Genomic DNA, 14,375 nt, shown 5'->3' on the forward strand with positions numbered 1-14,375 from the left:
TATCAGCTTCAGCTGATATGCCAGATACATCCATTTCTGGAGACAAATGACCTTAAAATGGTGGTACATATGCTGGTAGCCTCTGGACTTGACTACTGTAATGCACTCTATGTGGGGCTGCCTTTGTCCGTAGTTCAGAAACTACCATTGGTTCAGAATATGGCAGCCAGATTGGTCTCTGGGACAACACGAAGGGACCATAAACACCAGTTTTGAAAGAACTGCACTGGCTGCCAATATGTTTCTGAACGAAATATAAAGTACTGGTTATTACCTCTAAAGCCCTTAATGGCTTAGGTCCTGGGTACTTAAGAGAGCACCTTCTCTGTCGTGAACCCGGTCGCCTATTCAGATAATCCGGAGAGGTCCGGTTATGGTTGCCGTCAACTCGTTTGGTGGAGACTCGAGACCAGGCCTTCTCTGTGGCTGCCCCAGTGCTTTGGAATGCTCCCTGTGCTGAAATAAGAACATCTCCTTCGCTGTTTGCTTTTAGGAAGACGTACCTGTTTTCCCAGGCCCTCAACAGAGACCAATTTTTTAAAAATTTTTATGTGTTTTTATCTATTATGATTCTTACCTTTTTATGAATTTTAAATTCTGTTGCCACTGGATTCATATCTATCTATCTATCTATCTATCTATCTATCCATTTGAAACCACTTTGGGAACTTCTTGTTGAAAAGTGGAATATAAACATTCATTGTAAATATCCGTTGTACTTGTGAGTGCTGCCTGCTGTAAGATATTCGCCTTAAGGGAGATTTGGATAGGCAGAAGGCACCCAGTTCAATCCTTGGCAGCATCTCCAGGTAGGGCTGGGAGAGATTCTTGCCTGAAACCTTGGAGAGCGGGTGCCATCTGGAACCCATGAGCAAGTTAAGACTGCCCAGTGGAGTAGAATTGATTAATTACAGCTGATATTTTTTGTAGGCCTTATGCTGGAGGAGTGGGATATAAATATTTTAAATAACTGAACCATCGGTCAATAAAGGGACACAACATAAAGAATGCTGTAACCAAACGGAGAGAGAACACCACCCTTCCCTTTTGTGTATGGCTGAGAAGCATTTATGCTTATTTAGAGTTCATTCCTAGAAACGGTTGCCAGATTGCTCTGAGCACTCCAGTTTATCTCTCTCGTAGTATGCAGTTTGTTCTTTAATGGGCAAATTTAGGAGGCCTTCAATCCACTTTCTGATTATAGGTGCAAATTGCGACTTACACAACTGTAAAATAATACCGTTTTCTGCCAGTGACGCCGTGGCAAGCCAGAGAACAGAAGCGTTTTGAGCCATTCAGATTGCAAGAGACTCTCCCCAAATGAGGTGCTTGAGGATTTAAGTTTCAGGGAGAAGATTAAATTGATTCAGTCAATGGCATCTTCCTCCAAAGACCCAATTACAGGTCAATTCTAAAACATGTGGACTAGAATCTCCGATAGGCTGCCACATCTCCAGAATCTGTCATTTTTAAACATCTCTAGACAGAAGAGGTTTTGAGGAGATCAAAGAGAGTGGGATAAACACTTCTGCTGAATAAACCTGTCATACAAAAATGCAAAGAACCCTGCTGGGTCAGACCAATGTCAGGTGACTGCCTCTAAACATGGGGGTTCTACTTAGGCTTTTCATGTGACTGGGAGCTGTTGATAAATGCATGAGGGATGTGCACAAACTGGTTCGGAGCCTCCTTAGGGAAGCGCCGAACCGCCTCGGGTGCCTGAAACCGCATCAGTTTGTTGAGGTGGGGAACCGTTCCCTTAAAAAGATACTGCCAGGGATTGAACCTGGGACCTTCTGCATGCAAAGAGTTTGATGCAGTCAGGTGGTGCTTAGGACCTGTTCATTCCTCACACTTAACAGAGCTGTTCCCACACCCGTCTCAAGAGCATTCAGTGTGGAGTGCTAGTTAACGTCGCTCTTCACCTGGATTCTCCTCTTTATAGCTTTCAGGATTTCTTTCTTCCGCAAGCTATAGATGACTGGGTTGGCCAACGGGGTGAAGACTGAATAGATCACAGTGAAAGCCCGATCATAATTCAAGGAGTAGCTCTTCTTCAGCCACACGTACATGAAGACGATGCACCCGAAAAAGAGCAAGACCACAACCAGGTGGGACGCACAGGTGGAGAAGGCCTTCTTGCGGCCTTCGGTGGTGCGGATTCTCAGGATGGACTGGATGATCTTCACGTAGGAGCTCGTGATGAGCAGGAAGGTCACCAGGATGATGAAGGTGTTGATGACGAAGTCCAAGATGTTGACGGAGGTCTCAGTGCAGGCCAGGCTGAGCAGTGGTGGGAAGTCGCAGAAGAGATGTTCGATTTGGTTGGGGCCACAGAAAGGCAGCTTGGACACTAAGATCACTTCGGTGATGGGACACATGAAGCCACAGATCCAGCAGCCGGCAGCCAGCTGGGCACACATCCTGCTGGTCATGATGGAGGGGTACCGTAGCGGGTTGCAGATGGCCAGGTACCGGTCGTACGCCATCGCCGCCAGCAGGTAGCACTCGGTGGCACCCAACGAATGGAAGAAATAGGTCTGCAGGAGGCAGCCACTGAAGGAGATGCTCTTCCTTTCAGTGAGCAAATTGGAGAGCATCTTGGGGATGGTGGTTGCCATGTACCAGACCTCCAAGAAGGACAGGATGCTGACGAAGAAGATGGTGAAGAGGTAGACGACGAGGAGCAGGAGGAAAAGGAGCTTCTGGAACTGCTGGAGGTTTGGGAAGCCCACCAGGATGAACTTGGTGACCTTGGTCTGGTTGGAGGTTTCCATGCCTCAGTCTGTGGACAGGTTAGAATTCTGGTGGTGCCCTCTGCCCACAAACATTGCAGACGCTTTACTGCTAAGCGGCGGGAAAGGAAAGGCACATTCATAAAAATGTAGCACTATTTATGTATTCATCTATTTTTGCATTTATAAACTGCTCTTCCTCCGGGGAGATACAAAAAAAGGGGATAATACTCACAATGAAGTCTAGAAGAAAGAAGAAAACAGAATACTAATGTGTGAAGAAGATCAAAAATATATTCATAACCATGTCAGAATCTCTAACCACAAACGGAATAATACAGTATTAAACACAGCCCCAAACAGGAACCATATTATAGATAGTGTTACAATGAGTGATACACGGTTCAGTAGGGGCCATAAAGTAAGAGCCACGGAGAGAAACCATCACAACACAATGTTAAATGAAAGCCAAAATAAGGACCATATTTAGATAGTCATGCAATAAGTTATACCATGTTGAACAGAAGCCATGGACGTGCAGTGCTAAACATCGTTTTCGTGTTCATCAGACGGGCTCAGAGCCACCCAGTAGGTTTCACGGCTGAAGGGGGGTCTGAACTCGGGTCTCCCCAGTCCTAGTTTAACACGCTAACCACTACACCATGCTGGTTCTTGGATGACGATATCCAGGGGCAGGATAAAGTTTTGGCGTTTGAAATGAGAGGACGGAAGAGGCTACAGGTCTAGCAGGCCACTCATCTTGGATCTGAGGGCACAGGCACTTGGGGATCTCTGCAGTTCACATGCTAAGGAGAGAGACGCTTGAGGTCAACGTGGATCTCGAGTTTCTGCAGACAAAGGTTTGCCCACTGACCTGTGTCTCTTTGCAGACTTCCCCTCCTCCTCCTGCTGTCTTCTGCCGAGGGTGCAGTTGGTTCTTCTTGAAAAGAGGGTCCCTTTTCTGTACTTATCTCAAAGCTCCAGAGAGAGAAGTGCTTTCCTGCTTGGCCCTTTGAGGTTCCTGAAGAAAACAATCACTCCTTCAGCTTGGCTTGGAGCAGCGTCCCCAGTGGGTCTCCCATGCTGGATGGATAAATCAGCAACTTCCCGAAGAAACCAGAGGTCCAGGACCATGGTGGGTTCTACCCAGAGGAACATACAGAAGAAACACAGGCCTGGTTCACACAAGCGTTTGAATCCAGGTTTAAAGTTGGCAGCCAACATTAGCGTGAGTGTGTGAATCCAGGTCAGGATGGGAATCTCAGATTCACCTCGGAACACAATCTGACATGGTTAATTTTGGCGGGGATTCACACAGTCACGCTAATGCCAGTTACCTGACAGTTTAAACCTAGCTTCAAACCACTGGCCATAGATTGAAACACAGGAAACAAGAACCTAAGAACAGCCCTGCTGGATCAGACCCAAGGAAGCCCATCTAGTCCAGCCTCCTGTTTCACACAGGGGCCCACCAGATGCTGCTGGAAGCCTACAGGCAGGAGTTGAGGGCATGCCCTCTCGTCTCCTGCTCTTACTCCCCTGGAACTGGTACTCAGAGGCTTCCTGCCTTTGAGGCTGGAGGTGGCCTATAGCCCTCCGACTAGTAGCCCTCGATAGCCCTCTCCTCCAGGAAGTGATCCAAACTCCTCTCACTAATAGACTTTAATAGACTTGTCATCCACACATTGGTCTAAGTACAGGACCATGAAACGGCCTTGTACAAGGTTGGGCCACTGGTCTGCCTAGCTCAGCATGGCCTACTCTGACCAAAGGTGACTCTCCCGGGCTTGAGGAAAGAAAGATCTTTGCCGACAGCCCCTCGGTCCTTGAGTTGGGGATGCCGAGATCTGGATCTGGGGCTCTCGGCATGTAAAGCAGGCGTTCTACATCTGAGCTAGGAATCCTCCCCAAACAGGATGCTGCTTGAGGCTACATTAGACCAGGGTTTCCCAGATGGTGGTCCTCCAGGGGGTCCTCGGGAGTTCCACAGCATCTGGAGAACACAGGTTGGTCTGCCAGACCCAGTGGTTAGTGAATCTATCTATCTATCTATCTATCTATCTATCTATCTATCTATCTATCTATCTATCTATCTATCTATCTATCTTTAGAACCCCTGAACTGGCTCAAATTCGAGTCAAGCTGGGGGGTTTGTTCATCAGGGGCACAAAACCAAACATGCCCAGTTTGGCCTGAGTCCAGTTTGGACTCGAACCGAACTGGGTGAACCGGTTTTGTGCACACCCCTAGATACTGAAACACCCTCTGGAAGGTGGGATTCAGTCCCAATGAAGGGATGTCTAGATCAGAGGTCCAGCAAGATCTTGGCTGGAGAGATCTGCTGCCCGGCAGAGTGGAAGACGAGGGCTTCTCAACCTGCAGTAGTCCGCATGTTGCTGGACTCCAACCCCCATCGTCCCCAGCCATGCTAAGTTGTAGCAGGGGGTGATGGCAGTTGTAGTTCAACAGCAGGTGGAGTACTGCAGGTAGGGAATCCCTGGAGTGGACAGTAACGGGTTTGTCGGAGTGATGGTCTAACTCAGCATGGCAGGTTCCTAAAAGAGACCTTCACGCCCTTTGTAGTGAACGAGGCTCTTCAGAAACGTCTTGGTTTGTTTATGCTGATCGCTCCTATGCTTTGGGGATCGAGACCTCCTGGCCAGCTCCCTGGATCCCCACCTGCTTTCCATGGGGTCCTTGGTGAAGTGGGGGCAGGAGCAGTCTGGCCGAACCCCCAGACAGCCCCTTCCCAGCGGACTTTCTGTTTTGCCACCAACACATCCCAGTAATGATCAGTTCCGGGACTGGCAGCCCTAATGGACTTGTTTTTGCCGTGCTCCTACCTTTCTCCGGAGGAAGGGAGAATCTCGTCACCCACACCGGGGAGCTCTCAATTAAGTGGCTTGTTTGGGGGGAAAGGAAGCCAGCTCTTTCCCTAGCTGGGATGCAGGATGTGGCCCCGGGCGGTTCATTCCCGTCCCTTTGGGGCGATTAACCGAGCCCAATTAGCAGAGAGTGGCAAGGAAGAACATCTGAAAAAGGAAGAGTAGGAAAGTTTGCTCAGAGAGGAAGAGCAGGATTTTGTTCGGTCAGGGCCGAGGGAAGTTGCCTCTTTCTGTTGGCCCATCTAGCTCAGTTGCACCATCTAAACCGGGAGACCCCAACTCTAGACCCCAACTCTAGACCCCCAGGTGCTGTTGAACTAGCGGTCCCATCTCCCACAGCTGTACCAGTGTGGCTGGAATGATGGGTGTCGTAGTCCAACACCATAGGAAGCTGCTGTGTTCTCAGACAGACCATTGGTCCATCCAGCGCAGGATTCTCTGCACTGACTGGCAGGGGCTCTCCAGGGCTTCAGGCAGGCACCTTTCCCAGGCTTACCTGGAGATGCTGGCGGGGAGTGAACCTGGGACCTTCGGCGTTCCAAGCAGGTACTCTGCTGTGCTAAGCCCCATCCAAATGCAAACCAGGGCAGACCCTGCTTAGCAGAAGCAACCATCCATGCTCACTGCTGCAAGGCCAGCTCTCCTCCCTGATCTCAGCTGACGGGCAGTGGCTCGTCCAAGAGCTTTGTCCAGATCTACTTGGAGAGGTCTGAGTTTGGACCGGGGAACTTTTGCATCCGAGGCCAGAGGTGCCACCACTGAGCGAAGGACACTCCTGATGAACTTATGAGAGGCTGGCCCATATCCATATCAACCCCTGCTAACTGAGCAAAGAGACACTCTTCTCTTACATTTAGCAGGGGGAGAGCAACTGGCCCTCTCCAACCCCAGCACAGCATCCCTCCCGTGGCCGTTGCTGGTGTCTGCCTTGTCTTTCTTTTTAGACTGTGAGCCCTTTGGGGACAGGGGGCCCTCTTATTGATGTATTATTTATTTTTCTATTTATTTATTTCATTTATTTAACACATTTTTATACCACTCCCAAATGCAAGTTCTCTGGGTGGTTTACAAGAGAGTAAAAACAACCACCAATAAAAAGATTAAAACATTTCAACAATTACAATCTAAAAGTTAAAACTCTTAGAACACAATGAAAGCACAAATAAAACAAAGCAACCCACTTTGGGAACTTTGGTTGAAGAGCGGGATATAAATATCAGTAGTAGTAGTAGTAGTAGTAGTAGTAGTAGTAGTCGTCATCTGCTCAGACTGGCAGCAGCTCTCCTGGGTTTCAGATGGGTCTCTCCCAGCCCTACCTGGAAATGCTGCCAGAGGCTGGACCTGGGGCCTTCTGCATGGAAAACAGGGACTCTTCCACTCAGCCACGGTCTCCCCCCCCCAAAAAAATAAGGGGGTTTCCACACTTGAATACACATAGTAGCCATATACCAGGGTTTCTGAACCTGGGGCACTCCAGATGTTGCTGAACTACAACTCCCATCATCCTCTGCTATAATTTATTGCCCATGGCAGAAGAAAGCTCAGGCACTCTAATTCTGTTCTCTTTCTGCTGCCACTTGATAAACTTGCATGTGTGGAAGTGCCAACACCGGGGACGACTAGGGACCAGAGAGTAACAGTTTGTGTTGGCTATCATGCCTGGTTTGCTGGAGGGACTCCCTTTCTGAAAGCAGAGGGCAAATGGACATCCCATCATCCTTGGCTGAGATGAGGCAGAGAGGACAGAAGGGTGCTTTGCCCCTCTCTGCACCCAGCTGCAACAGAAGCACAGAGTAATGGAACTGCCTTTTGATGCTTGCTGCAATCCTCTCTCTGCATTTTGAGGCAAGTCGGAGGAGAGAGAAGCCAATGCCAGTGTTTGCCGAGATAATAAGCACAGGTTGTGACCCACTTCTCTGCTTCTCTAGCTGCCACAGACTCACCCAAAGAAATGGGGGGGGGGTTGCCTTGTGATTCTGAGCATTCTTGGGCAGAGACCCCAGCCCCTTAGCAGGAGGACTAGAGTTCCTTTATAAGTCTCTTACAGGATCCAGGATCCTCACAATCTAAAAAAAGAAACATGATAAATGCCATCAACAGCCGCTGGAGGGGTGCTGTGCTGGGGTTGGTTATGGCCAGTTGTTCTTTCTCTGCTCAGCAAAGAGAAGCACCACTTTTAAAAGGTGTCTCTTTTCTCAATTGGCAGGAAAGAAGGGTTACAATGGTTTTAAGCAAAAATAAATCCTCGGCGGTTGGATATCCCATGTAGCTCTATAGCGGTCAATTCCCATGTCCTGGGAAATGATGGACCAGCAGAAAAGACACAGCTACCCCGAGATGCTTGGGGGATCAGGGGGAGTGCTAAAATCTTCCTCAAGTGGTAGTAAAGGGCTGCTAATAACCTCACAATACTCCAGGCATCACAGGGGCTACTCTTCTGGTCCCCTGTTTTGGTGGGCAGAAGTATGGATGCCTCAACTCTAGATTGTTCTCATTATAAGGTATGTCTGTGTACCAAGTTTCAGTGTACTAGTCTGTGAGGATGGAGATAAACTCTTTGTGCCTCCCCCGTGAACAAATGTCCCCCTTGATGAGTTCCGTAGTTCTGGGGCACTGTGAGGCCAATGTTGGCGAGATCTTCTGATTTTCAACCTAGGTCAAAGGCTCATTAAAACCAGAGATGGGTGAATGCTTCCAGGGTTGAGTGAGAGGGCTGGAAAATAAGTCGTGCTGCTTCCTCTCAGGGGTTGCTCAAAGCAGAGGCTAGCGCTTGGATTATTATTTTTGAATTCTGGTTTAAGCTGGTTTGTCATCCCACTGGTTTAGCTCCACTTGTGTTAAAGGACATGATCACTCAAGGTGGGTGGGGGAAAGGGGTAGAGGAAAGGCGAAACCATTATGGCTTTCTTCCCGCCGCATTGCTAACCTTGGGTTACGAAAGCACCAGAGTCAAAATAAGGGAAAGAGTTTATAATATGTAGTGGCAAATTGATCAGGGCTCCATTCCAGTTGGTGTCTTTTGTGGCAATCAAATTCTGAGCCATACCCCTGTCAACTATTTAAGCCAGCTAACAGTCCCAAAGTACCACAGAGCCCTGACGTTGGCCTGATGCAACATTTTGCCCACAGCTGTGATGGAAGGGAGATATCAAAAAATCCCGTACAGAGAGCGCATTTCCCCCTTTGTCTCCAGTGAGATTGTACTATCGTGACGTTCAGCATAAGCTTATCTCCCCAAATATTAGCGCTATCCAGACTGTATTGATTCTTTTTATCTTAATTTCCTCTTAACAGGTCAGGATGACTTTAGATCCTATAATGTGGCCAAGTTCTGCCTCATAGCTAACAAAATTCATTTAGAGTTTAATAAGAACTAAACACTTTTGCGCCTGTATGTATGTTGCTTCCACTTGTTGGATGTGCTGATGCCATACATAGTATAGAATACAATATGGAAAGAGATTTGACACCATTCTGTATTAGGCACACAATTCTGCTGCCCCACCCCCTTTATACTCAATATCATTCTGATACCAGTGTTGATTAATTTTTACATATAGTTTTAGGTCTTGACTTTTAGCTTCTTCTACTCACTATACTACGTTTTAAGGTAATTTTATAGAGATCCCTTATTACTTTGTTGGAGTAGATTGTCTTAACTGCTTTTTGTTTATTTTGTTGTGATGCTGGTCAAAGACCGAAATAAAAACTATGCTATGCTTCCTCTCAGGTCAGGAAATACTTTCTCAGCTGGTGTGACTTCAGAAGTGATCGGCCCATCTCTTTCTCTGCTTCCCATTCCTCCAGCTAGTTGATTCCCAAACCCCAAACACCCTTTCCTTCAAACTGAACTTTGGAGCCTCACAACGCTTGGGCAATCTTGGTGAGGCCCCTGAATTCTTCCCCAGTTTTTTACTCCATTCCTGTCTATTTACCCAGTCTTCTGACCCCCCCAAACTCCCTTCCCTTTAAACCCAGTGACTTGGCCACACCAGCAGTGGGAGCTGTGGTGATGCTCCTGTACCACTGTGAGGAGAGGTAAGGATGGAGACCCCTCTGCTGGCCACTTGCTTTACAATCCTGGTGCATTGCATCACACCACACAAGGATGAAAGGCTCTATGGCCCATGGGAAATTCCAGTAGCCCCTGGGAAAACTACATTTCCCAAGAGCCACTGCGGTCTTTTGTCCCAGCATGCTGTTTTCTGTACCACCACTGCTGCTCATGGCTCTACTGGTCTGGCCAGGTAAACTGGGTTTAAAGGGAAGTGGGTGGGAGAGGATTTGGGGGATTAGGGGGCTGGGTGGATGGGTGTGGGGATCAGCCAGGAATTTTTATCTGGTTCAGTTTTAAACTAAGCAGTAGAAGAATTCAGAGGCCCCAGAATGCTCATGGAGGCAAAGTATCTCTAATTAAATCTTGCAACAAACTTTATTCTGATGCCAGACAGGGGCCTTTCCTGTCGCAGTGGGGAAATGAGGCAGATTCATAAACAAGATCATTAGGAGGTTGGTTGTTGATCCTTCTGGTTGCATCCACAGAGGATGGAAAAAACATATATTAAACATCCCCAGCTGAACACACTCTGGGCGGTGTGTTTTCCAGAAGGGTTTATTTTGCAGGTGGTGTCTCCGCAGACGGGCAGATGAGGGAGCGTGCAGAGTGATTTTTGTCCCCAAAGGAATTCTAGAGTTTTGGAAACCGGATGCTCTGTCTGTGGAGAAATTTAGCTCTTGGTTGTTGTGCACTCCAATCTTCAAACCATGGGCACTGCAATGAAATTTTGGCAAAGCTGTAACTTTGCCCAAAGGAGGAATAGCAGTGTCCTTCTGGGTTGAGAAAAGTGGAAGATCTTCTCCATGCAGTTCTGTTCCTTCTTGATAGCCCTGTGAAAGGTGTAACTGGTTGCAGCGGTTGCCACAGGGGGCCTGCCTCCCCCTGAGATTCCAGGCCCCTTCATGAATGTTCAGCTTTCATTAGAAATAAATAAAGTCAAGTCTCTAGCCTTTTCCATTGTGGGGATATAAGGAAAAGCATGCAGGCTCTTTTAGATTCATTAAAAAAATTATATTCCGCTTTTTTCGTACAAGGAATTCAAGGCAGTGGACACCCAAAGCATTAAAAACAATATATAATTTAAAAGCCATGATATCATAGGTGTACAGTGTTTGCAGCAAAATTTGGAAGGAAAAATGGAGGAATGGAAGAATTCTCATGCATAGTTTCCACTTCAGAAACAAGACCAGCCAATTCGGAACATCAGAAGTCGCAGATGGTGGGTTTTTGCAGATGATGACTCAGTTCCAAACATTATTGAATCAGTTGATCCAGAGAATAACCTGTAAGGAAGAGGTGACGTTCCTCATAGTGGCTTTCACGGTCCCTCTGAGAAGAAGAGATCAGAGTTTAAAAGAATACGAATACAACAAATATTTATATACCACTTTTCAACAAAAAGTTCCCGAAGTAGTTTACATAGATATAAATCGATAACTAAAATGGCTCCCTGTCCCCAAAGGGCTCACAATCTTAAAAAAGAAACAGAGGATAGACACGTGAAGACTGTGCCCTTGAAGACTGTTCAGAAGCCTCAACTGGTCCAGAATGCTGCTGCAAGGATGCTCATGGGTGCAAGTCACTTCATGAGTATCACACCGATCCTGCGGCAGCTTCATTGGTTACCGGTCTGCTTCCAGGCTAGATTCAAGGTGCTGGTCTTGACCTTTAAAGCTCTACACAGCTTGGGGCTGGGCTACCTGTTGGGCTGCCTTCATCCATATGAATCCGCCACGGGCCTCCGTTCATTATCTCAGGCCCTGCTCAGGGCCCTGCCACTAACAGAGATCTGGTTAATGGGGACTAGAGACAGGGCCTTTTCGTTTGTGGCCCTTCGGCTTTGGAACGCCCTCCCTGAAGAGCTTCGCCATGCTCCCTCCCTCAGTGTCCTTAAAAAACAACTAAAGACACATCTGTTTAAAGAGGCTTTTTAATGCCCCTTCTGTGGTTATATCTGGTAGGTTCTTTAGTTTTTAGTTTTTATAATTCTCAATGTTTAGCTTTTAATATTAATTTGAAATGTAATACTGATTGTGGTTTTTAACCTGTCTTTTAACTTGTTTACTTAATTTGGTTAATTTTATTTCTTTTATTGTATAGGGTATCTATTTTATTGTTATGAGCCGCCCTGAGCAGTAGTGTATTATTTTAAATAATAATAATCCCCTCTTAAAACCTTCAAAACCACAGGCCATCCCCACACCCTGTGGCTGTGAATACCAACTCCCTCATAACTTTGGTTGCCAGAGGTTTTATATGCTCTGGTCCTGTGTTTAGTCTGGTGTGCCAAAATCCAACAATGGGAAAGGAATAAATCGTCACCCCTTCAATCTTGATGGGGTAAACGTTCACCCCCAATTTCTCTGGGGGTGAAAGTTTCTCTTCAGTTTCTCTGGGAATGGCTGGTGTTAAAGGCAGAAGAGAAGAGCCTTTAATGTGTAACCAACCTAAATGACATGCAAAATATCTTGAAACCTAAGTTCCATTTCTTACATTCTCTCCAAGAAGTCACAATGTACATAAATTGCAAAGGATATATTATTTTTTCACACAAGAGAGCATGTTTCCTTTCTAATTGCATTGTAGGGTTAAAGTACAAATGGAGAGTTATCATTATAGAACCGATAATTATTATAATATCATGGAACAAAGAGGTCTCTCTCTTTTCAAAGACAAAGCGAATATTCATGCAAAGGAGGAAGAGATGATCTATTTCATTCTGGGGGTGGGGGTATGAAAGAGGAAGAGACGGAAGCCGAATGCACTGCCCAGGGGATCCTGGCAACTGCCGCTCATTTTCCTTTGGAAACCCACTAGAGTGAAATATAATTAATTATCATTCCTTACTTGAGGATGTGCGAAAAATTAAGACACCTGTCCTGGAGACCATCTCTGCCGGGACTCGAACCCGGAACCTCTGGATTAGAAGTCCAGCGCGCTCGTCCATTGCGCCACAGAGACCTCACCACAAGCTCAGCATCAGGACCAGAACTGAAAAAGCTCATACCTTCTGCATCACTGCTGAGCGATTCCAGCATCCTGCTATTTCTGTACCGCTTTGCCAGGGGCAGAGGGAAAACCTGGAGCCAGGAATCCTATTTCCTCTGCTCCTCAAATACATTCCGTTCAGCATCCCCCCACCCTTTGCTTACATAAGGGAGACAAGGGGGGGAGGATTCTGTATATAATTCAGCGGATATCTCCAACCTTATCACAAAGAGAGAAAGAGACAGCAAAAACCTGGAGCTGGGATTGCATTTCTGTGCAGTGGACAGTTTCTCTCTGTGCATTGGCACAGCCAGTACCATGGACAGCTCACAGCTCCCCAGCTTGGCTGTACCTGCTGTATCCCCTCATGGGCTTGTGCCAGCGTCCCCTTCCTCGGTCCGGAAATAAGTTCGTGCCCAGACAGAGGTTCTCTCTCTCTCTCTTTTGGAAAAGAATGGTTGTGGGGTGGGGAATGAAACGCACAAGCCATAGCTTTGTTGGGAAAGTCCATGGGTTCCTTTAAAATTTTGCAGAGCACGGACTCTCTCCTTTGACACACAGATACGCCTTATGCACAGGATGGAGGCTTCATTAAATCAGATTGACAGTTAATCTAGGACAGTGGCCTGGGGGAGTGGAAGGGGTCACTTAAAGAGGCAAAATGGGGTCTCCTAGGCTGCAGCAATGGGCTTCCTTCCCCTTGAAGAGAGAGCCCCAGAAGGTTTTCTAACAGTGACATAAGGGCCACCGGCAATGTGGTGGACCTTCCAATGACTTTGAAGCCACATATATAGCCATTCTACATAGGGATGAGTAGATTCCACCAGTGCTCCTTGTAACGGGGATTCCAAAATGCTGTTGACTACAACCCCCAGAATCCCAAGCTCCAATGGCCTTTGGCTGGGGATTATGGGAGCTGTCGTCCACAACGTCTTGGAATCCCTGCTACATGGGATTCCACCCCTCTGTTCCTTGCTTGTCCCAGGGGTTTGCTCCGCCCCACATTCTTCGCCACTTATTTTGCTGTTTCATGTGAAGAATTCCTAAAATTAATTCTGGAAAATGCTGTTTGCTGCAGCTTTTAGTTTGAAGCAAAATACCCCAAAGCCTAAAGCTGTAAGAATCATCTTGATATGTTTCTGCATGATGGCATTAGCGTTCTTTCTGTGTGCTCCTGATGCTCCAATGCTTCTGCGCATTGGTAAAAAAACACCACACAGAAAGTATCTTGAGACAACCACATGTATGACTGCAGCAGGATTGCCTCTTTGCTGGGTTTTATCATGATTCAGTAACATCGGGCGGGGGGGTGGAAGACACATGTAGACCAAGAAGTTACAGCAGACCGCATAGGTAGTAGTCTCTATGAAATTTGGATTTTTATTTATTTTTGGTAAATAGAGTGAGATGGGGTTCCTAACGTGTCCGATCCACTTTGGAAACGCAACCAGGTTATTTGGACTTCTGCAATCCAGGATAAATTCAGGTGAGCAACATTTTGCAAGCATCCACATTAAGGAGAAGCTGCGAAAGATGTGATATTTTGCATGCCTTTGGTGGTCTTCACACAGGTTTTGCAGTGTTCCCAGTGCAGAGGTGTAAGCCCACTCAGTTTCCTGCTCTGAAATTATGTGCTTTCAGCGTTAGTGTCAGCTCCACCCTGCCTGCTTCCACGTCTGTACCCTGATTCATGCCTTGTCTAGCCCAAAA

The 14,375-nt window shown here is 47.0% G+C and overlaps 1 protein-coding gene, 1 long non-coding RNA gene and 1 other non-coding gene across 3 annotated transcripts; all 3 read right to left on the minus strand.

Moving 5' to 3' along the window:
- Positions 1-1,904: 1,904 nt before the first annotated feature.
- LOC128337273 (olfactory receptor 6N2-like) lies at positions 1,905-2,777 on the minus strand. The gene has a single exon (XM_053278062.1). The coding sequence runs from the start codon at positions 2,775-2,777 to the stop codon at positions 1,905-1,907; it is 873 nt and encodes a 290-aa protein (XP_053134037.1).
- Positions 2,778-2,932: 155 nt separating this feature from the next.
- LOC128336922 (uncharacterized) lies at positions 2,933-12,799 on the minus strand. The gene is made up of 4 exons (XR_008312113.1): positions 12,525-12,799; positions 6,802-11,006; positions 5,579-5,767; positions 2,933-3,877 (listed from the first exon to the last, which is right to left on the minus strand). It is a non-coding gene; the product is annotated as an uncharacterized LOC128336922 (long non-coding RNA).
- TRNAR-UCU (transfer RNA arginine (anticodon UCU)) lies at positions 12,565-12,638 on the minus strand. Its single transcript has one exon. It is a non-coding gene; the product is annotated as a tRNA-Arg (tRNA).
- Positions 12,800-14,375: the final 1,576 nt, after the last annotated feature.

Source organism: Hemicordylus capensis, chromosome 14 (assembly GCF_027244095.1).
Source record: "Hemicordylus capensis ecotype Gifberg chromosome 14, rHemCap1.1.pri, whole genome shotgun sequence".
Classification (NCBI taxonomy): Eukaryota; Metazoa; Chordata; class Lepidosauria; order Squamata; family Cordylidae; genus Hemicordylus; species Hemicordylus capensis.